General features: G+C 45.3%; 1 protein-coding gene and 1 long non-coding RNA gene across 5 annotated transcripts in view; both read right to left on the minus strand.

The window, feature by feature from the left end:
* The window catches only part of LOC6552962 (kin of IRRE-like protein 1), a 74,343-nt gene extending 55,030 nt beyond the window's left edge, over nucleotides 1-19,313 (minus strand). For all 4 annotated transcript variants that reach the window (XM_026976045.1, XM_026976046.1, XM_026976044.1 and 1 more), the window contains exon 1: nucleotides 18,353-19,313. In XM_026976045.1, coding sequence (XP_026831846.1) covers nucleotides 18,353-18,461 — 109 coding nt within the window. In that variant the 5' untranslated portion in view covers nucleotides 18,462-19,313. The remainder of the gene's footprint in view (nucleotides 1-18,352) is intronic.
* A 240-nt stretch (nucleotides 19,314-19,553) lies between these two features.
* The window catches only part of LOC26526861, a 32,780-nt gene continuing 28,488 nt past the window's right edge, over nucleotides 19,554-23,845 (minus strand). Inside the window, exon 2 of the long non-coding RNA XR_003407610.1 lies at nucleotides 19,554-19,688. This is a non-coding gene — a long non-coding RNA (uncharacterized LOC26526861). The remainder of the gene's footprint in view (nucleotides 19,689-23,845) is intronic.

Raw genomic sequence — 23,845 nt, forward strand, 5'->3', positions numbered from 1 at the left:
GCAACCGAGAAATGGCAGAAAGGGTTAAAATAACGCGGAGAGTGTTGGAAAAAAAGAGCCAGAGCCCGTAGTATGCAGCAGCTTCAACATAAAATTTTACGAGTCGTTTACACAAATAGCAACACTGTTGCCAATAAACGCAGCCCCCACTTCACCCTTGACCCCACTGCCTTGTGGGGCTAGCACCTTTCTCCCCCCCACCGCCACCTCTGAATCCACCCACAGAGTCCAAGAGCGCTCGTTTTTGCAATTTTTATATTGTTCAAAAATGTTTTCGTTTCAACGCTCTTATATTTATTTTGTGCAGAGAAAAAATTGCTTGTAGCTGCACACCAATGCATTGGAATTGTGGGGGTGGCGAGGGGGCTGCTGGAGTGGAGCATGGAGCATGGAGCGTGCAAGTGTGTAAGTGTGTAAGTGTGTGCGTGTTGTGTTTGCTAAAATAATGGATTTTTATGCGCATTTGTTTGCACGATGTCGGCGACGGAAGTGGCGGCACAGGATGAAATCGGGCGGGGGGCTGGTTCGGATGGCTTTGTTCTCGGCGGCGCATTCGCGAAAATGATTGGGAAAATCAGTAAAGTGAAAAAGGACGAAGCGGAAACAACTTGATACCGAATTTTGAATATGCTTCGAAATAAATGCAAAATATTACATTGATACGAAATGGAATAAGGTAATTGCACTAATATTTACAAAATACGATTGATAATTTAACATAATACAATTTATTTAATGTAAGATATATAGAATATATTGCATTTTTTTTTAACAAGCCAACACACAAAGTTGTCGCAACGATCCCCCCACAGAGAGTATTCAAATAATACGTGGCAGCGTCGTAAAAATTCATACACATGAATCATGTGCTCGTGGATCCTTGAACGTGCGTGTGAGCGTTTACATGGCTGTGTGGATGCGGTGGCAAACAATTGAATGCTTATAGCATTGACTTTTGATTGGCTTTATGGCCGGAACTGAGGAGTGGTTGTGAAAACCAAGGCAGACACAAAATGATTGGTACTAGGCAATTAAATATTACGCATACGCACCGTTATCGCCACTAAATGGCACCAGTTTGCCCCAAAAGGACTTAGGAAGCATCTTCAAGCTCGCAATGACACTTCAGGCGAATTGCATAGACGGCAATGCAGATGCAGTGCAGCTGCAGTGCAGTTGGAAGTGGAAGGCAAGTGCACGAGTGCACCGACTAAGCGCAGTCCAGGCAAATATTTGCCGTTGAAAAACAAGAGAGCAGCAAATGAAAATGGCAAACAACAAGAGCAGGGAAAAAGGACGAGTGGCTGAGTGGGTATTACGGATGCACCCGCTGTTAACACTCACTTTCAAAATGCGCTCACGTTGCGAAAGCATATAGAAATAAACTTCAGCTTGAGCTGCGCGGGATCGCAAGGAATGGGAAATTTACGTGTAAGCTCAGTTGACTTAAGTCGGTATCTTTACTTCGAGTATCCGAGGATTGGGTTGCGTGGGATATGGGTCAGATTTGTTAGCCCATTTTTAGTATTCGCCATCCAAGTTATTGCAACAAATTCGGAAACGAAAATCTCCTTGAAGGAGCAACGACCGCAGATCATAAAATAATATTTTATGGCCAACTCGACGGCTGCTGTTCATAGACAGGGCACAAAGTGATAACGGTACACACTCCCGTTCACACACGCCACACACACACACAGCTAACAATAAACTACAAATGGCTTCCATGCGCATAAAAGGCATCCCTCGAATGTGTGCGAGTATGTGTGTGGATGGCTGTTCACATGGATACACTCGTTCATATCCTCACTTTTTGGCATTTTTAGCGTTACCTTTTCCCCGACTTTCCCGTCCCCAGTTGCCTTTGTCAACGATGTCGTTTTGTGCGGCTTTCACCTAGTTTAACTCACCCCTCCTCCCCCGATATCCCCGTCCCCAATTTTTCTCACTTTGGTGCTCTGTTAATAGTTTGCCTTGCGGAGGGGTGAGGCGGAAACGAATCCTCATGCCCCTTTTCTTTCATTTTTCCCAGTTTTTATGGGAAATTCGTTCGCGAACTGCTTGCCTTGGCTCTCCCAAATCCATCTCGCTCACACTCGCACTGGCTGACTTTCTTTTTATTTGTGTGTCACAGTTTGTTGTTGCCATTACTTTTATTATTTTTATTTTCTCGACAGTCTTAGTGTAAGCCTTTCCCAACGAGCCAGTGCGTTTGCGTCATTTTGTCACATAGTTTTCATGTTTTATTTAGCCACGTCTGACAAGGAAGCACACACCAGGATCCGATGTCCTTTCTAGCTACGTACTTTACGGTCTGCCCCCGTTGGCAACCGTATACTTTACAACTTTGTGGCTGTTCGACGCCAGAACGCACCTCACTCATATTTTTTATGGCCCCGCTGTCCAGAGATATCTCCTATTTCTCCGCTGGGGGAGGGGCCATGTCTAGTCCACGCCCAGTTTTAATTACTTATCAAGTTTTAAATGCCCGCTTTTCACAGCCAACTGCCTTTTATTGGGTGGACATTCGGTTCGCATTGTTTGTCTCGTTTTATGTCCTGGCCGGTTCCGCTCTGTTGCGCACTCTGTCATAAAATTGTTAATGTTCTTTGGCGCAAAATGGCTTTTGAATGGCCGGGGCGGACAGTCCGCGATTAAGGCTGGCATTTCTCTGCCTAATTAAATGTTAATTTCGATTGATTGTCCTGATTTCGCAGATTCCGACCCGCACATGGGGCAGGAAACCAAGCCAACAAGCTCTCGAGTACATAAGTCCTTCAGAGAGCATGTCGTATTCTAGTTCTTGGCAAGGACTCGTCGTCCTCGTCGTCGTCGTTGTCGTCGTAGTTGCAGTCAAGTTGTATTTAAAAGGATTATGCACTTGTGTGTGGCTCTCAGACCGGCTCCGTGCCGGAAATGCATTGTAAGCAGTCGTCTTGCTTTTCTCTCCGCTGCGAAGATAAATTGCCCTTCAAGTGCAAAACAATTGAACTGACAGCTGAGCACAACACGGAAAAAAACCGCAGCAGCTAAATATTGCACCTTTCTAGTGCGTTCTAAAATATATGTAAATATATACTCGTAAAAGCATTTAAATAATATATATCCCCGTAGTATAATACTAGACTGTTGAACTTTCGGCAGCTAAAAGATCGCAGTTCCTGGTTATCCTTTCTTTAAGTGCAAGCCACTGAGACTAACGCTGCGACATCTTGTTGAAGGTGAAGTGGAGTCGCGAGGAAAATAAGAGCAGTGCGAGATGGCAAAAACAATTGTAGTGCGGAAAAGTTTTATTGAAAAACATTTTAAATGTATAGAAGTTTGTTTGGCCCTCGTGCTCCAGCCCTGACCCTTTTTGGCAGGACTCTGAAACGCGCCCCGAAGGGGAAAGTTTGGCGAGTACTCCACTCTCAGAGCCGGGGCGACATTATTCATCATATTGTCACATACATGCTGGGGGCGTCCTGATTGAACGGATCCCAGTTGGAGTAACTGGCCACAGTTGTCGGTGCATTTGCCAGGATCATTGGAATGGCCATTTCCATTTCAATTGGAAAGCTTTCGCCGGCAAACATGAATTTCACATGGAATTTAATTTGATTTGATTTTCATTTTGATTGCATGTTTTTTGCTGACTTTTAACATTTTACGATTAAATTCATTTGTGCAACCAAGGCAGAATTTTCCTGTCTGCCAGATAGCTTAATTTATGTCGTCCATTTGCCGGAATCCTGTTATTTTCGATGCTCATAAATTTTTCCGTCTAAACATCTGCATCATTATTTATGTGCATACTGGCATACGCATGTGTCGAGGTTCTCGAAAGTCTCGAGGCATCATTGGGCTTAGATACATCTTGCCACGGGTCTATCTTATTCTATCGCTTGTCGGCAATTTGTAGGCCGCACCAAATACCGATCAACATGAACTACTTTTCGATTTACATGCAGGACCTTTGCTAATCCTGCAACCAACTCCGTTCAGCTCAGTTCGGTTCTGTTCTGTTCTTGGCCACATTTGCATTGTGCCCCAGCCATTGTGTGTGTGTGTGCATGTGGTTGATACTCTTTCAGTTGGCAGTCACCAGTTACCAACTGGCGGTTGCGGCACTGGTTTCCATTTTTGTGTGTTTTCCTTGGCCTCTCCCTTGTTGGCATGGCATTTGGCCAATTGTGTGGCATCGGAACCTGCTGAGTGGGGACAAACAAGATGGAGCCCCGGCAAACGGCAAACAGACAGGACGTGGGCTTTCCTTTTTGGCTCTCGCAATGCCGTTATTGTTATTCCTTGTTGTCCAAGGCCGAGAAGTTTGTTTGTGTGCCGGAATACTCATTGAAATGCATATCGAAGGGTCAGAATCAGTTTCCCTTGCTTGTTTTTCTTCCGCTTCCTCTTACTCCTGCTCCGTAATCTTTTCCACTTCTCCTCAAAGACATTAATAAGGCAAAGATAAACTTACCGAAAAGAGCATTAAAATTTACTTACTGGCTTAACCGACCATAAACACAGCTCCACCCAGAGCGGCCAAAAGCAAAAAAGGATAACATCTGACCTACTGTAGCACACTTTACGGCTGACATTTGGTGAAAAGGGGAAGACAGGTGGAGTGGACAGGACCACATGTTAAATAGACGCCGCGTTGGAGCATAAGCTCGCTTCTGGCCAGAAATCCCTTTTAATAGCAAGCGAAACGAAACGAAACGATACGAACACGTAAATGAGCCAGCACATTACACATACGCACCGTGGACGGGGAAGTATTATGCACTCGCTTTTGCCGGCCAGGAAAGTCCATTTGCTCCGGCGATAAATTAACAACAACAACCCAGCGGCGGGGGGTGGAAGGGGGATTGAGTCAAAGTGCCAGTTGGCCAGTCGGTCGGCGAGTCAATGAATGGAGTGAAATTACTTAATGGTACGAAATTGTACTTTGCTTAATTACTTGGCCACTGATACCACAAACAGCCGCACACAACGACACACACACAGCATATAGCACATGGCATATAGCACATAGCACACAGCACACAGCAAAGCTTGTGTGTCATTCATGCGTCGCAACGTAGTCGTGGGTGCCGTAAAAACAACTTTACGTATTTCGAGCGAGCTCGTAAACTTAAGCAAGTGTGCGAGTGTGTGTGCTGGCCTTGTTTACGAGCCGTCTCCTTCAGGTTGCCTTCCTGCTGCTGCTGGGGCTTAAATAATTCCTAACCTACTATTTAATTGGCACGCGTAAGCGATGGCGTTGCGCATACGCCATGTATGACATTTTAAATTGTTTATGAGCTACCCGGGGCTAACTGAGCGCAAACTGCGGCCAGGGTGACAGTTAAAGGTTTTGCACCAGCACACCAGGACACCAGGACACCACCCAATGGTTAATAGAATAAGGTTCTGACTGCCTGCCTTCCAGCCAACCAGTTAATTGTTGGGAGAATTGCCGCTGCCATTGGAAAACGCGCTCTGCAACTTCCTGGCGCTGTCATGATTTGCTTGGGGCATTCGGGTTATCACTTTGGGTTAAGTGGTTCTGGTTTAATTGGCAAAGTTTTTGGCCAGCAGCACCAGCAGCAGCAGCAGCAAAAGCAGTCGCCTCACGGCCCGCTTGTTGCGCCCCACATCCGCTTGCGTTTAGCAGCGGTTTCCGGCCATTTTCCACCCTACAAAACCCTGTGTGTGCAAATATTTGTTCGCCAAACCGAACGGACGAGGGGCAGAAGGGTCACGGGTCATGGGTGTGGAGGTGTTGCTGTGACATTGTTTGTACACGATTTGTTATGTGAAATGTACACACGAGAAGGACGCCGGCTGTCTGTGTTTGTCGAGGGGCTCGAAAATATTTTAATAATAATCATCCAGTGCATTAACCCTGGGCCGCCTTGTAATTGCATAATAACAATGTTCGTTTTCTTGTTTGCCCGCTGGCATCAAATCAATTTTATGCTCGCTAAGCCAACAATGAAACTACACAGGACCTTCCCTAATTTTGACATTGTGTGCGTGTTGGTTGGGTAAATTATTAAAGCCTCATTGCGTGTCACTACTGTCCGTTCGATTGTACATTGTGCCATTTTATTAGTTTCGAAATTTGGGTTAATTAAAAATTTATTTCGTAGTATTGTGCTTTGCTCTGATTACCCACACACACGCGCATGCGAACACATACATCTAAGCATTCTAATGACCATGTGTGCCTGCATTATGCTGTAGTCTCATTGCATATGCCCATCCCTTGGCAAATGTTGCGAAATGCAATCGATTTTGCATTTGCGGCCAAATTTATGTCGTTTTCATATTGAAATGGCCTTCGGGGGCGGCTCGGTGCGGGATTGGGATGGTTGCGCTCTTATCGGGGTAATTAATATGAATTCATTGCAAATGTGTTGCATACTTAAGAGCTGGGTCGTTACAGGAATAGGACATGTCCATATTTATGCGATCAATTTGCCTTTGAATCCCGTACAATGCTTAATACATTACCAACTGCAATTGCAGCTGCAGCTGCTAGTGGAGCTGAAACTGGAGCTGGAGCTGCAGAAGGAGCAAGGGAACATTTTCCACCAGATATCACAAATCAGCAATGGCAAAGTAAACGGCTAACAAATATTTATAGCGAACGGAAGCAACGAGCCGAGGAAGTGGAAGTGGAAGTGGAGCGCCTGCAATATTTATTACAAGTTGCATTCAGTCAACAAGCACAATGGCTGCCAGGCGAAAACAAACAGCTAAAAGCAAGAGCACAGCAGTCTATTGCCATTCAAGGATCTGCCCCGGCAGTCGAACTTCCAACCTTCTAACCCCCAATCTCCCATCTCCCATCGCCCATCGCCCAGCCACCTAGCCCAATCCAGTCCAATCCGATCCGTTTCGAGCCGGGACTCGACGGACGGCAGTGCAGTGGAGAGAAATCATTTAAATAAAAGTCAATGTCATGCCATGTAACGAAGACAGCGAATAAATAGTCGCAGTTGGAATATCAGGCACCGAACTGGTCCCAGACATGCAAAAGGGGGTCTAGTTATGGTGTGGGCTTCTTTGGGGCTCCTAGCAAGTGGCTGGCACGAGCCAAGCCCAAGGAGAGGCCAACGACTGGAAGCCTCGAGACCGGGCCAAGAGGCTTGGTAAACACGAGAAATATGGGGCGTATGTGTAATATGCGCGACAGCGAAAATTGTATAAGAAATGGGATTGCAGAAGCGAGCGCGGCAGTCGTCGCTAAATAAACGTCCTCCCACACAGGAAACAAAGTCCATTAATATGTTTGCCAAGCAAGTCAGTTTTTAAAGTAATGTTTAGCCTAGCAAATCAAGTTTCAAATTTAAATTTCGGTTTTCCTAAGCCAATAAATGAAAAGCGATAATGAGGTGTTCCTTAATTTTTTCTTCCTGTGCAGAGCCTTGTTCAAGGGAAAAGCAAAAATCTCGGTGGAGCTGAAAGACATTTAATTTGGCATAAAAATGAGCCACGCTGACAGATGGCTCACAGATGATGAGGGGAAGTCGCCTCCTCGAAGGTATTCCTTTCCATCAAAGATGCTGGCGTAGCAACGGGACTGGGTTCACCCGGCCCAATGTATTTTCATTTTATAGGCTCATTAAATTACGCTTTATTGCCGTTAAAATAAAATATTATGTGATAAAAATAACTGCTCTTGGGCAGAATGCGCAAAAGGTTGTCGCTTAAGTGCCCGGCCATAAAGCGGGGAAATGAATAGAGCAGATCTATGTGGCGGCTATGTGGCCCGTTGCATCCTGCACTTCCTTTAATCTCATACAGTATGCGCAAGAATTGCCATCAAAATGTGGCCCGTTTGGCTGGGCAAATCTAGTTTCCATGTCGACCTATTTTGGGAGACATGTTTGCCGGGATAAATTTATTTCTCCGCTTTCACGCTTTTTCGTTGTTTTTAATTACTCCACTTTTGTTGTCTGGCCTGGGACTTTTTCTTTTAGTTTTTTGGATTTTGTCGGCTTGTCACATTTGAATGAAATGAATGAATGAGCCGGAGGACTAGGGGCTGCACACTGCCGGCACAGGATGTCAGGCCAAACTAATCGGATTAGTGTGTCCTACTCCTCTTATTTTGAACCAAACCGAGCTCCCTGCCCATCCGTATTGCACGTGTGACGGATGGGTCCTTGTTCACGGAGAAAGGATATTTTCTGGGAGTGCGACTGGCGCTCGTTAGCCCAAGTGACCTCCATTCGGGACTCGGCACGTTTTAGTGTAATTAAAAAGATATCCGGGCAGACAGTCGGTTGATAGTGGTTTCCCAGTCAGTCAGGATGGATACACCTCCAACGCTTTTCAACTGAAAAGATTTCTAGCACCCGAGGACGAAGTGACGTGACACGACTGCAGGAGGAAATTGTTGTCATTTCAAATGGCGAAAGAACATAATTTCTGACGTATGCGATTACGGAAACTTGCACTGCGCAACGGCTCACGAAAACGGAACGGAGCAGGACGAAGGATTCCGGGATTCCGGGCAGGATGGGGCAGGACAACTAAACCGTAGACAAAGGCCAAAACGAAACAAAAAGCGACAAGCAATAAAATGAGAAACCGCGCCACACTAAGGCTAAAGCCAGGCCAAAAGCACATCAATCAACGATGGTGCGGGGTCTCCACAGGATCGGGCAAAAACAACGAAAGGATAAGCGTATTGTGCGAGAACAAGTATTCGCCCTGTGTGCATTTGTGTGCTCTATGCTCTGTGCTGGTTGTCGCTCTGGTTGCTCCCCGAACTGCTGTTTGTTGTAACATAGTTTCATGCCACACCGACAACCACAAAATACCTACAAGTCACGGGATCCACGGCATCCACTGGCTCCACTGGCTTCACTGGCGGTGCTGCCACAAAGCGGGGGTGGCGCTTGCCAGTCAGTCAGTTAGAGAGACAGTCGGACAAACACGGGCATAAATATAAAATATGTACGTGCGTGTGCTGCGGCGCGGTGCGCTGAACAAGATTAAAGTGTAGCCAGCTTGGGGCAGAAACAATAAAAAACTAAAGGGGATTCCACAAGCTGGGCAGTACGGGGAATACCCTCAAAACACTTGCTGTAACCTCGGCACGTCCAGGAAAAACGCTGTTACAAATGAAAGTGTCACCATACATGTGACTTTCACTTACGATATTAGCTGTCTGCCCATTTAAAAGCCCTTGCAACACATTATGTTAAGCCAGTTTTAAATAAAAACTGCAACAATAAATAGTAGGAGGCAACAATATATTAAAATAAATTATAATATTTCTAAAACAACATTTCTAACAAAAAAAATAGTTAAACTTCTCTTTTTTGAAAGAGTTATTAGAAGCAAAGACCCTAAGATCAAAAGTTCAAAAGACACATGAAAAGTATGCGTGGCAACAACATTGTTGCCGCAACACAATTAAATGTGGCAATTTCATATTTAGTTTTACGTGTGTGTCCTGATTAAGATGGCAGCCACATACGGAAAAAGAGGAGGCAAGGGGACTGGCAGTCCCAATACCTCCACCAGTGGAGTCCACAATTAATCTCTACTGGGGGACATCACACACACACACACACACATACAGGGTTGCTGATTCCTGTGGAAGATGCATGTGTGGGTATTATTTTATGGCTCATGGTAATTACAGGTGTCGCTATAATAAATTATCTTTGAATTTACTGTTTGTCGTTCTCATCGTTGTTCGTTGTTCGTTGTTTGCTGTTGTTGCTGTTTGCAGCTGTTGTTGTTGGTGCTGGCATTGTTAATGTGTTGTTGGTGCCAGTGCCGTTGCTCCTGTCACCGGAGGAGTCTTGTCACAGGATCCCTTGGCCAGGATAGTGCCAGTGTGTAAGTGTGCCAGTGTGAGTGTGCAAGTATGCAGGTGTGAGAGTGTGAGTTGGGATAATTGGCTGGCCGACTGGTACTCCTGCCGTCCCGATGATGTTCCTGCTGCTGCTGCTGCTGCTGGCAGCTCGCATGTCCTGGCATTGATAAGCTTTATTAAAAAGGATAATGAGCCTGTGGTGTAAGCCTGCGCCAGTGTGCGTGTGCCCGTGTGTAATGCGGTTTTGTAGTTTGTGTGTTTGTGTGTGCTGGCAACTGGCCCGTACATGTGTCCATTATAAGTTTCGCCGTTGTTTACGAGTTGTCGGTTGCTGTAGTTGTTAATAGTTATGAGTTAATGGAGTTTTTGCCGCTACCACTGTTTGTTTGCTGCCTTCCGTTTCCATTATTATTTTCGGATTATTATGATTACTTTTGTTTGGCCGCATAATCAAATTAACTGAATGCGAGCCCTGCCACTTCCGCTGCTGCTGTCGCTGACAAACGAGTTTATTTCGATGTAAGCATATACACAAACACACACACTACACACACACCAACAGTGATTCTGCCCTGTGAACACCCCTATAATTGCATAATCAAGCGCCCTCTCTGTGGCGCTAAAAAAGAACTTTTCTCAAACGACTTTTTGATGTGGCTGATTCCTGTTTGATTGGGTTACGTAAAGTTACACGGATATATCGATCGATGTTTGGCCCAGATGTTATTCGAACAAACTACCATATTTCACATCCCATAGCTTTTGAAACTCAATTTTGACTTCAAGTTGGGAACCCTTAGCAACCGGAAACTGTATATCCTTGATAGATTAAGTAGTTTACTTTTACTTTTCACCAAATCAGAAAATAGATTTTTGCCTTTGAACTAGTATCCTCTTTAACCTAATAGTGCTCAACACTTTTCCTTTCTTCTTAGATGGAAAATATTAGTGTGGTTCCTCATTTGGTGCCCCAGTTGGCTCCACCCGCTTGCATTCCCATTGGGCTATTGATTTTCGGGTCTGCATGTTGTGTCTGCATTTCAACTGGAATTTAAATGGTTTTCGAACCCGAAATCCTGTCGAGAAGCACGTTTCGAATGCACTTCGCATGCAGCGCATTCGCTTCCGCTTCTGGATTTTATGGACTTACGTCGCCATTCACCGTCTGAGTGCCGTTCGGGATTAAAGTGTCCAAGTCGGATGGCCGAGCACCGCTGGGCGGGCGGTTCAGATGGTTAAGTTGGCTTGGCTGGCTTCGGGTGGCATTCAATGCAATGGGTGCTGCTTAGGTGCTTAGTGCGGTTTGGTCAGGAGTGACAAGTCCGCTCGGTCTGTTTATGCATGTGCTGAAACGGCAATTTAATGAGCGCGCCAGGCGTAATCCTCCCCCGGCTTTTGCATTTTGCGGAGCGGTTCGCAGCGCGCGACGGCAAGGATGTTCGCCTGCCACTCGAGGCGAGCAGGAAACGGAAATTACTTTGCAAACACTTTGCACCACCTTCGCTCCGTTCGCTTAACCCTCGAGATTCTCGCGTGGCGACTGTGGTGCTGGTGCTGTGGATTGCTAGGAGTTCTAGGAGTGCCAGGAGTCAAGTGAAGTCAGGAGGGGTTCCGAGGTTCGGAGGGTCAGAAGAAGGTCCTGCCTGCCGTCTTGCGTCATTTTCATTTTCTTCACGCTATTCCAGCCGTTTGCTCCTTTCAGCCCTTTTTATGGCCAACGGCAGTATGAAATATGAATTGCGGTTACTTCAAAAATCTCCTTCGCCTTGCCTGGCTATTTTGCCAGGAGCGTCATGGGCAACAAAAATCAACTGCATTTAACTTTGTTGTGCTTTTTCGTCGTAGTCGCTGCTGCTGCGGCACATTGCCATTTTATGGCTAAATCCACTTTGGCCACACACACACACACACACATACACACACATTAGAGCAGAGTTTCGGAGGAAGTGGAAGGAAGGAAACAGGACACAGCCAGGTGGCCGAAAAGGGGCTTCCACCTATGGCTTATTGAAACTTGTTGTAAGTTAAGTTATGGCCGAAATGCTGTTGGCTGCTGCTGTTTCAGTACTCACATGCCACATTGTGTGTGAGTGTGTGTGTGTGTGAGTGTGAGCTTGGGTTAAAATTACCTTTAAATTGAAAATTATTGTATGTGCGCGCGCTCGACTCGCACTCGAATCGCAGCTCCTCCAAACGCTCGCCTGGCTAAAACATAAATTTCTGTGGTTTCTGCCGCAAATTGCGTTGGCTGCTGGATGTTGGGCGGCAATGCCAGTGGGCTGGAGAATTACTTTTTCAATTTAAGACTCTCAGCGGCAGGTAAATGAATTAATGTGTGGGAGGTGGACATCTTAATTTATATTCATAAACATGAAGGGGCTGGTTCCACGGCAGAGATTTAGAGTCCTGCCTAAGTGATTTGTTGAATAGACACTGAGCAGGAGAGAGCGGCGGTGTTGGACATCAGTTGTCCTTTTGTCAATTTTCAATGGCTTTTAAAATGATTAAATTTCATTTTGTGAAATATGCGGCCGTGACAGGCGGACAATCAGTGTGTTTAGGAAGGCGAGGAGCAGCATCTGGCTATTGGTTCGGATTCGATTTGTTTGACAAGTTTATTAAAACAGCAAGCTTAAAGTGTCTTCTTTGTGGACCAATTGGCTATAATTCTTGGCCGACATTCGGGGTTCAAGAGTTTTGAACTTGCGGCGGAGCCTGTGACATTTTCCACACACTTGGTTGTTTCGGCAAATTGTCGTTTGCCTCGCCCCGTTCACAAAATCTAGACTCCTTACGGGCTTGTTTGTTTGCCTGGCGGGCTCGTAAATAAATCATTTGATAACTTGACGCGCTGCCTTTCGCCCCCGAACTTGCCCGCCCGTATCCTGCGGTCAAGGACTCACCTCAAGCAACTGGCGACTTGTCGGCCGCCACAAGATATTGTGATTTATTTGCTTTCACTTGGCTGTGACGTGACGCGACGCAGGGCAATATCGATTGGGCTTAGCTTTACGAGCTACACGGACAAAACATCCAGTTGCCACTTTGTTCTTCTGGCCTTATCTGTGCCAACTTTTGGCGCAACGCAACGCAACGTAAGGGGGAAAAGCGGGAAAGCCTCGTTAATTTTTACCGATACTGCGGGGTAAAGTTCGGTCGGACATTGGCGGGGCAACCGCTCGCAGTTTCAATTATCTAAGTCCTTTCTTTCATGTGGCTGCCGACAACAATTTACACTGGCTTTTGGGCGGGCCGGCACGCCAAATAGTTTGAATTCCCCCAAATAGATTTCCACTGTCGTGGTCGAAAGACGCATGCGAGCCGGCTCATTTGGGGTAAGGCGAAAACCTTTAGCCAAAAACACCGAACCGAACGCTAAGGCAAACGGATCGTAAAAAACTCTTTAAGCTTTTCCGGCGAAGCGAACATAAAGCAACGACAAACAACAGGGTTTTCCACTTAGGTTCGGGTACGTGGATCAGGTGGCATACGGCCGCTGTCATAACCGAATCAATATGACTGCCGGCAGTCGTCAGGTGCAGGTGGTCCGAGCCCTGAGCCAATCAGCTATTAATAGAGCTGAGAATCAGCTTAGACGAAGGACTTACGGTGAAACCGTTCAGGACTCGCCACACACGCTTGACCCCCAAGAAAGCGGACAATTTTCTATTTATAATCAGGTTGAAACGGAGACCTAAGCCTCTGCTTTGGCTCCTTCTCCTTACCACCACTGGCATGGGGATTAGGTATTTGAAAAGTTTCTGACCCAAAAGGCTTTGGCATGCGAGTGGGTTGTGTGTGTGTGTGTGTGTGTGTGTGTGTTAATGGAGGACGAGAGCTGCAGCTGGAGAACCTGAAGGCCCCGGGCAGGAGTCCGGAGTCAATAGAGAGAGATATATCTCCTCTCGGACCGGATTTTGTTTGCCTGACTTTGTTGCCACTTGCCAACAATGGCAACCTGTCCGGACCGTCGTTTTGGTCCCTGCTTTCATACGGATTTGCCTATTTGCCTGAATGCCCATTATCATCATCTCCATCATCGCCATCAGACCCGGCTTGAGCCCTGGTTTGAGCCCCTAACCTAACCCCTTTTTGCGTTTTTGATCTATGCCCCGAAATCCAATGGCTCACATACAGACAAAAGTTTCCAGGCGCCACAAACTTTTCGGTGGCTCTGCCGTTCGAGTTTCCCCCAACTCGCCCAGTTGTCATGGCAATTTTGAAAGGAGATATTCAATTTGGCTGGTTCCTCGTCTCCACATAATACTTTCTAAGCAGTTTGAAGTTTTAGGGCCACTTTAAATGGCCACAAATTGTTGTCGGAATGCCGATGCTGCAACTAATTTAATCAAATTAGCTCAAGCACTCGGTTCACTGCATGAAAATGATCAACTCATTAACAAATATAAGTTGGTCTTGTAATGGGAAAATTTGTGTTCAAGTTTAACAAGATTAACCGGTGGAAAGTTTTGATTTATTTTGACCCTGGCTGCTGCCCCAATTGAATTTGCTAGTATTATTCTTGGCAAATGCCAACGAAGGGATCCCAAGGGGAACAAGCGACTTACGCCACGGTGCTCTAAGCCTCTGAGTTGGTAAAAATTCAAACAATATGGCCAAAAGCTCATCAAGCGCATCAGTGGGTCTTAGCCTGGTCCAAAGCTGACAGCATCTTAGCCGGAACGAGGAGCCGAAAAGCCGGAACAGGAGCAGTGGCTCTGGCTGTGGCTGCCACCAAATCCATTTTGGCAGCCGGGCGGCCAGAGGTTGCCTGAATGCAAGGTAGTGAAATTTACAATTTAAAATGCATGCATAATGAATGTTGTTTGCTGCCAAATGACTTTCGGGCAAGGGGGGCCAATCGGGGGCATTACGACCATGACCCAGCACCCAGCCACCGGGGTTGCCCCTCAGTGTCGGCTGCCCCTTGGTCATGAAGCATGCGGAGCGGAACAACAAACACATAACAACAACTCAACTCGGTCAACTCGACTTCAACTGCAGCTGGAAAAATCCTTAATCTGTGTGAAAATTTAGAGGAGCGCAGTGAAATTGGGTAACGCAATGGGGACACTAAGAAAAATGCACCACATCCTTAAATTTTGCATGAATTGCGGCAAAGAAATAATACAAATTAAGAGCACGAAGGAAAATACTTTAAGTTTTTCAAATTATGCGGCTCGGCAAAAAGGATATATTTAAATATGACTTAAAGAGACCAATATAATTCTTCGGTGCATGGAAGTTTGAAAAGTTGAGAGGGGTGGAGGACATAGTAGTTGGATGAGACCATGACTGGCAGCTGGATAGATGCTTCCTTTGGCCTTTGCTTTGTTTTTTGGCTTATTTTGCATTAGAAAAGCACCAGTTCCTGGGGTGGGGGAGGGGCACGGGGCGTAGCCACCACCCACAACTCCTGTGGGTGTGTATGCACATATTTGCCCGACTTTGTTTGCCAACACACACATAAACGCACAAGCAGAGCAGCTACGGTTGAAAAATTTGTGCATAATTTTGCTAGGCGAAAATATGCTTTGGGCCTTGAGGAGAGCAGAAGCAGAAAACTGGGAAATCGATGGCAGGACACATGGCAAGCACCAAACTCCCGCTGGGATCCCTCCCTACACTTGCTTTGTTTGCGAATTAAGCTGCCGGGGAGCTGTTGTCCTTGTTCTCCTGGTGGCAGGCATTCAGTTCTATTCCCCATCTTCATCTGCATCCTCAATTGAGCTCGAAATGTTGCGTTCCTTAATTTAATTAGGCGCGTGCCGCAACAGGAAGCTGTTTGCAATCAGGCGTCGCATACAAACGCGTCGACCTCACAAGGATATATGTTATGAATGTGTGGGTGTTTACAATGTGCGCAATATTTTCATTACGTGCTCGGTACCTTGACAACCTCTGGCGACAATTTTCACCATATTTTTCCCTTTTTTGCCACGTTCTTCAGCAAGTCGCGATTTTCCTTAATTGCAGCACACACGTGACAGCGATTTATTTCTTTCCAGAGAATAGTTGTAACGATTTTCGGTTACTTGAGTCCTCACCGCAATGAAATAGTGTACACATTAAAAGTTAAACCTTTATGTATAGAGTTTTGGTCATTAAACTGGCACAAATGTAAACGAGACTGTTGCCATTTCATTTTCGTGTTATTTGATATTACTGAGCAATGAAAAAAAAACCTTTTAATTCACTGGTTTTGCGGGATTTCGATTTAACCAAACTGTTTTGATAGAGTCGTGGCCCTCATTATTTTTGTTGCTCATTAAAAGTGGCCACCCAAGTTGTCTTGGAGCTTAACTTTTCCGAACGAAACTTTTCCGATTTTATGGGCTAAGAGTGATATGACTTCGATTTCCATTAACAGCCAGCTGTTTGCAGGCACTCACACATGTGATAGAATGATACAGAATGCTCCGGACATCGGAGCCCATTAAACACATTCCAAAATTGAAAAGTCATGTTGAACTTTTTTGCTCTGCTGCTTTTTTGGCCAGTTTGCATGATTTGTATTTATCTGGGCGAGTGGAAAGCTCTTATCGGCCACAGTTGAGATAGAGGAAAACTTTCAGTTTGATTACTTAAGAATTTGGTCAATGATTTCGAATAAAGTCGAATAGTTGTCCGAAGTTCAAGTGGCAGAATGGTGCAAGGATTTTCGGATCCGCTCAAACAGACACACACACACACACACACACACACATACACACACTCACTCATTCAGAGCGGTAATAAATTTCCGCCTGCTTGAGTGCCGCAAAAAGAGAGGGAAACAGACACAGACATACGTGCGAAGTTCGCAGCACCATGATGTCCTGGCCATTATCCTGCATATAAAGTCGTTCATTTCCTTGTTGTTTTTTGGTCATTCCTGCTTTGATTTGACCGTCGACAATTTCATTGCTCCTCAGCAGAGCTCTGCACCCCGCAGTGTGTTACGGCCATTGTATTGCATACATAATAAATTTTATGAAACGTAAATTTTTATTGAGACCAATTTTTGTCGCTGCCATAAAAGCGGAGAACATGAAAGGAAAAGCTCGTTCCAATCGAAGCGAATGTTTTATTTATAGCCCAGCTTCAATTCGGAAATTAATTTCGCATTAACTATTTTCGGTGCCATATTAGAGGCGAACACGAACAGCAATATTAGAAATGCTCTGCTGGGTAAACAACAAATGTTGTGTGTGCTCCCATTTTGCTTCCACCCTTCCACCCTTCCACCCTTCCCCAAAAACCCGAAAACATTTCAAATAGTTCGAATTAGCAAAACAACACAAATGGAGAGCAAACAGAGAGCAAAGACAAAACATAAACACAAATAGAGCCCCCAATTCGAATTTGCTGCCGTAAATGAAAATGAAAATATTGCGAATCAAACGAGGCGAACTGAAACAAAGCCAAATGAAATGAAGGGGGACTTCGAACCGTGCGACCGAAATCAAATGACAAACTAGTTGGTCCCATCTGCTGATTTGTGATGGGCAAATAAAGGAAAGAAATGCTCTCCGAAAAACAAGCCAACAAAACTATCATTTACGTTGCCTCATTGTTTTGCATGCCCAAACTGCTTTTATGTGTGAGCCAACGCTGCGTATACGTAATCCGCATGTGAACTTGCCATTAAATTCGGCATTTAGATTTGCGCAGGAAAGGGGTGGTGGTGGTGGTGGTGGTGGCACAAACAACTAGTTTAGTTGGAGAAAAATGATGGAATGCCCACTTACATTTAAAACCAATTGGTTTCAGTAATTGCCTTAAGCCCCTGCGCCCTGATCCCATGCGATTATGGGATTACACTTGTGAGAAAACAACATTCAGGATAATGGCGAATGCATATTAATAACAAGCAGTAATATTTATTAAAACGCTGCCTGTTGTTGCGCTTGCCCGCATTTAAAATTCACCAGCGATGCTGTAAAGAGCTGAATTGTTAATGAAATAATGAATATATATGAGTTTAAAGGCTGAACGATTTAAGCTGCTTTCACGTGAGTAATTATATTTCAATTACATGCTGACTACGCCAGCAGATCTCCCACTGACCTAGATCACCTCTGAACTCCTGCGGAAAATGTCGAAAAAGATATTGAACTCATCGGCTTACGGCTCATTAGCACGTTTCTTCTCAAAAAGGGTGGGGTTGGGAGGAAAAGTGAGGAATTGCCAGACAACTTGATTGAACTTCAATGGCCTCTAAGATGGCTGCTCCTTGGAGCTCAAGATTAATGCTAATGTGACAACTTAATCGAAAGCCATTTACAAGTCATGTCAAGTGGAGAGCGGCTCATTCTCTGTCTCCATGGCTCTGGAGCTCGTTATTATGACAGGACCTCGATGTGGGGACTTTGGATGTAGGCTGAAGTTGGGCAAGGGCGCATGGGGGAATGGGGGCATGACGACGACAAATCCATAAAAAAGCACGTTAAATATTTGCATTAATTCCGGGAGCTGGCTGATAAGTCCTGGCTGCTAACAGCTAACAGGAAACAGGAGACAAGGAGACAAGGAGACAGGGAGACAGGGACTGTTGTTGACACTTACCCGGCAAACAAGATGCGACTGCGATGCCGATAAGGAGCAATAGTTGGGCCATCTCCGTGCTGCTCCTGCTCCTGCTGCCGCTCCACTTGCTCCTGTTTTGGCTGCTCATTTTGCCAGCAAGTCGTTTCGTCCTTATCACTAAATGCGTTACTTTGTCAACGACCCGACTTCTCGGGGTGTTTTGTGTGGACGTTAGGTGGGGCTGACTGCTGACTGCTTACTGCCTTCTGCCTTCTGCCTGCTGACTTTGACTTTTACTGCACGACTCACTCGCACTTGAATTTCAGTGTTCACGGCTCAATTTTGCGTAACAGCTATCAGTTAGGTGTGTTTATGGCTGGGGGAACCGCAAGCGGCGATCTTGCTGTGCATAAACAATAAAAAATATAGCAAAATGTAGGCCCGAACTGTCATGACAGAGAAAGCGTAACTCGAACTGGCAAGTGATTTGTTGCACGATTAGAGAAGTTCTGTGATATTTGATATTTGATGCCCAAGACGCCCAACGGTGGATCAAATTGAGTTAATTGGAATCCTTTCGGGGAATATTATTTTACGTTTCGCGCCGCACGTTTTTGTTGATGGTGTCTTGTTCCTTAATCAGAAATTTACACAATTCAGAATGGATGAAAGCACAGTGAAAATTTCAATCAAAACTTTACTCTTCTTGTCTGTGTGTTGGTGTGTCTGTTTTTATTTTTTTTATTGTTTTTGGTGGTTTTTGCCCGATTTTTGTTGTTTGTATTTTTTGCTTTTTAGCGCTCGTTAACTCCAGCGTTTCGTTTTGCGTCTTTGTTTGTTCCGTTTTTAGTCTTTTCGCCGCCTTTTGTTTTCGCAATTTTTTTTTTGCTCAATTTTTAATGCAATTTCCACGCTTAACTGCACTTTTTGCCATTTCGCTTGTTATTCCTGTTTCTTCTGATGTTACTGTTTCTCTTTCTGTCTCTGTTTCTGTTTTTGCACTGCATTTATTTACACAAAATACACTCACACACACACAGGCACAAGCTCAAGCTAACGCACACAATGGCAGGCGACCGGAAACAGACAGAGACGAAATATGTACACAATTTGCAGCGCTCTCGTTCCCTCCGGTGCATGCCAAATTCAAATTACTGCTGCAGCTATTCCAGTTATGGTTATCGCTCGCCTTGTTCCAATCCTGCAAATCAGATCAGAGCACTTCGGTCCCTCATCAAGTGGCCTTTGTCCTGCCCGAGGACTCGTATCTGCGGATCTGCGAGTCTGCGAATGTGCGAATCTGCGGATCTGGACTGGGAATCTAGGTCTGCATTCTGTCAGGAGTCGAGTCCTCGCATCTTCTTCAAATCTTCTTCTGAAAAAGCAAGAGCATAAGAATACCAGGTTAGTTTCCAATTGGTTGGTTTTACATTTTATCTATTAAAACATTACTGAGTTAGCCTTAGGTATAAATATACGATTAATTTTCCTAAAAATATTCTGTTTGCAAGAAGCGGGCTTATTTTTGAGGCTTATGCTAAGTGTGTACGGACGAGCCGCTCTTCATTTGTAATTTCCTTTGATGATGCCATGGCCTTTTGCATAAAATATTAGCACATTTTCGGCTTTTTCTCCGCTCGCAGTACCTTGCATAATATATCTGTACTACATATGGGGAAGACTTCAGGATGTCATTGCATCAGACAGACGGATAATGCGTCACCTACGCAGCTAACCATTTCTCCTTAACTTCCTAAATGACTGACGTGTGTCTGAATTGCTTACCCTTCACCACCCCACCACATAGCCCAATGTTTTTAGCCTTTGTTCCCGGGCTGCAGCCCATTATTATGCTTTATTTTCCGCTTGACACCTTTGAGCTGCGTTGCGCATTTCCCATCTGCACTCACTGTATAGATGTAGTCCGTGTAGGTGTGTGTGTGTGTGTGCGTGCGTGTCTGTGTGGGTGCTCAACCACGTGGCATTTATGCGCGACTTTTTCCCATTCGCATTCAGCGTTTTTCCCCGGCTTTGCCGACCTGGCCGAAAGGCTTAGCCAAGACTAAAGCGACCGCCCCTAGCTGCGAGCAGATAGGGGTAGTGGGGAGAGGGGAGGTGTGGGCTGGATGCTGGAAGGGTTGTACACTTTCTTATCAACATGCACGTCGACGTGAGGCAGAGACGTCATGTCGTCGTCTGAATTGAAATTTATTATTCTGCTTTGTCGTGCATGTGTGTGCGGGGTCCCGCTTTCCACATTTCCCACACTCAGGAAAAATGCACTGCGGGCCAACCAAATTATTAAAAATATTTTTCATATTCAGATGTTTTTCAAAATAAATATTTGATGACCGTAAGCTGTTTTTTTACGCTTCGATAATCTTTTTAGTATTTAAAGTTGTTTTTTCTCGTTTAAACTTTAAATTATTTGAAGTGCACTCTCTTCGCATTTGGCTCCCCTTTTTGCCGCACTCCTTTTAAGCAGTTTTGTGAGTGCCAGGCACTTTTTTGAGGTCCGCGTGTGTGTGTGTGTGTGCCCCCTCGAAAGTCCTCTTTTCAAGCATTTAATATTTTTCTTTTCTCTCGACTTTTATAATTCTTCTTTTTTCTTTTAGCACAACCATACCCAGCCAGTGCTGTCTTGCTTTTACTTTTGTTAATTGCTTTTCATCTGGGGTAAGCTGGCAAAATGTCTGGGGGCAGCTTTGATGTGCGACCTTTCATTGAGTTGAGCTTGTTGTTGGTGCTTTGGGGTCTCGCACTTAGGGATATTGTTCACATGTCTCAATTATCCTTTTGATTTTGCACACATGAAAGCGCCCCTCCGAAGTTTTGCGCTTTTGTTGGTCCAATTTCAAAGCAAAGTGCGGCCAGCGAGTGAGGCGATGAGGGATGAGGGAGGAGGGAGGAGGCTTATTGCTTTACACTGGCCAGTTATTATTAAAACGTTGTAAACCGAAACTAACAGGTTTGAATTTCTCATTTCCTGTTCGCCATTTCATGCCCCCCAAGGGCGGCAATAAAATCTGCATAATTTAGGCATTTACATGGTATGTATTATGTGTGAGATATGTATCGGACCCATTCCGAGAAACAAATGGTCACAGACGTGTCCAGTTTCCTTTTCTTTCGACCAGAGGGCCACAAGAAAATAGGATGATATTGTATCTAGTTTGTGTAGCTGTTTCTGCTGACACTTGGCGTTTTTGTTGGTATGCACGTTGCAAAAAGTTAAGTAAAAATGGCGTAAACAAGGCGAAAGAAAAGCAGAGTTGGAAATTATGCAAAGATTATGTGCGCTGTAGGTGAGTGGGGGGATCCTCATTGCGGGATCCTTGGATGCCAGATAGAATGAGCAAGTTAACTTGTCGCCGTGGTCACGACTGCTGGGTTGGTGAGGTGAGGTGTCCCGGACCAGGAGGAGCTCTAAGCCCAGCACCAACTTAAGTCGAGTGACATGTAAATCTAGCCTCAGGTTGCGGCCACGGCAGCTGCTGCTGCTGCTGCTGAAAAAGAGTTGCGGGCAAAAAACAGAGCCGAGATGATGATGATAATGCGGTCGTTCCAGACCCACTCTCAATCCCCATGCCCTGGCAATCTCACCGCCCATTACCATCCGCCATGCCCAGGAGCCACGTTTTCCTTTCTGAAAATCAGTTAAATGAGTTTGTTTACATGTTACGCCGCTGTGGCATTTTTCCTTTCCGCCAACGACTTTCCAGCAGGGGCGGCAAAACGAAATAATAACAGGAAAACTTTACAGTACGAAAGGCAGCATACCCTTGAAAAATGTCCTTAAAATAGGAAGTTCATTTATTAAACATAAAATGTTGCGCACGCTGCTGATATTGGTTTCCTTACATCTGCAGTTCCTGAATAGCACAAGTTGGGCTTAAGCCCTTCATGTTCATTCAATTTTCAATGGCATGTTTAAAACACATGATTCTTAAGAAGTTCAAGGATTATACCCTCTGCCAGGGTATGCAAAACGAAAATACTTTAAATGTATGCAAAGTGGCGGCTGGCAGGACATGGGGATGGGGTGGACGTCTATAAAGGACCCAGGAAGCGGCGCGACATTGTCTGGACGCCGTTTTTCTGCGGAAATGGATGTAGGGAACGGTCCCTGTACAATTTACTTTGGTAACTCGATATACGAAGTCGGAGTCGCAGGCCTAAAAGTATGCAGCATATAATTTGCGTTTGTTTGCCGCCGCTGCTTTATGTAATTTGCATGTAAACATGTGTTTCGCAGTCGTGCGAGTGTGTTGGTGTGTGTGATGGTGTTGGTTTGTGTTGGCCTTCTGGCAACACACAAACACTCAAGCTGGAAAAATTACGCCCAACATCAAATGATTTTGTTTAACATATTTTGTTATTAAGTGTGGAAATGTGCATATTTCGCTCCACGGAAAATTCCCCATCTGCAGTTTTCTGTTTGCGTTTTACCCCGCTCTCACCCATTCCACATAGCCATTCCGCTTCAGGATTCCCCGCTCCGTTTGCTGTTCGTGCCTGCAGTAAATTTCCGTTTGCCATCTTTCAGGACGAGGCAGCCAGACCTGGCATACTTCACTTGAACTTTGTGTAGCGTGAACTTCTTAAATTATTGGCCTAGACTCTATATAAACTGCAGACCCGGTGCCGCACACGCCCACAAAGTTCAGTTCGGTTTCGGCACCGGCAATGGGATTTTCCCAAAGGGCTGGCGAATTATGTTTTGCCAACTTGCTAACTTAGTTTGCGGCCTGATTCGACCTGCTGCCTTTTGACAATTGACAGTTCGATGGCTCGATGAAGTTTTACCAATTAGCCCCGGCTCAACGCCCGATTCCCGCTGGTTTCTTGACTGCATATCACGTGCGGCATTTGTTTGCCCCTGCTACAGTTCGGTATTGTTTTCTAGCCACCACAACAACTCGGAAAAGAACGCACGGCCATAGAAAAAAACATAGACCACATACTCGCACACATGGTTGATAGATAAACAGAGAGACAGAGGGGCGATGGACGGACATTCACTTGCACTGGGCCATAACAATTTCTTTGGCCCCGGTTCCAGATCCACAGCCACATCCACATCCATATCCTCATCCATATCCACATCCAGTTCCAGACGTGGCCGTACTTCCTAATGCCGCTTGCGACGCTCTGATGCAGCCCAATCAACGTTGCTGCAACATTATTGTTGTAAGTCGGAGCAGATCCCATTCCGCTCCTTAGCTGCACTGTGAAAAACTAGGAGGGTGCCTAAGCAACTAAACTGGGATTCTAGAAGAAAATTGCAGAAGAATACTTATCTACATTATATCGTGTTATACAGTTATGGCATGACGGAATTATCTGACAATCTTTAAACTCTGCACTACTTATTTCAAAATGATTCCTTTTCCCTGAGTGCAGCTTTCTTGCAAGGGTAGATGTGCTTAAGTCGTTCTGCCATTTCCATTGCTTTGCCAACGAGCATTTCAATTGCTTTTGCTGCGGTAGTAAATACAAAGTGTTAAATGCCCGGGGCTTACGGGCAGGAGA

Source organism: Drosophila erecta, unplaced genomic scaffold (genome assembly GCF_003286155.1).
Source record: "Drosophila erecta strain 14021-0224.00,06,07 unplaced genomic scaffold, DereRS2 tig00000000-arrow-pilon, whole genome shotgun sequence".
In the NCBI taxonomy this organism is placed as follows: domain Eukaryota; kingdom Metazoa; phylum Arthropoda; class Insecta; order Diptera; family Drosophilidae; genus Drosophila; species Drosophila erecta.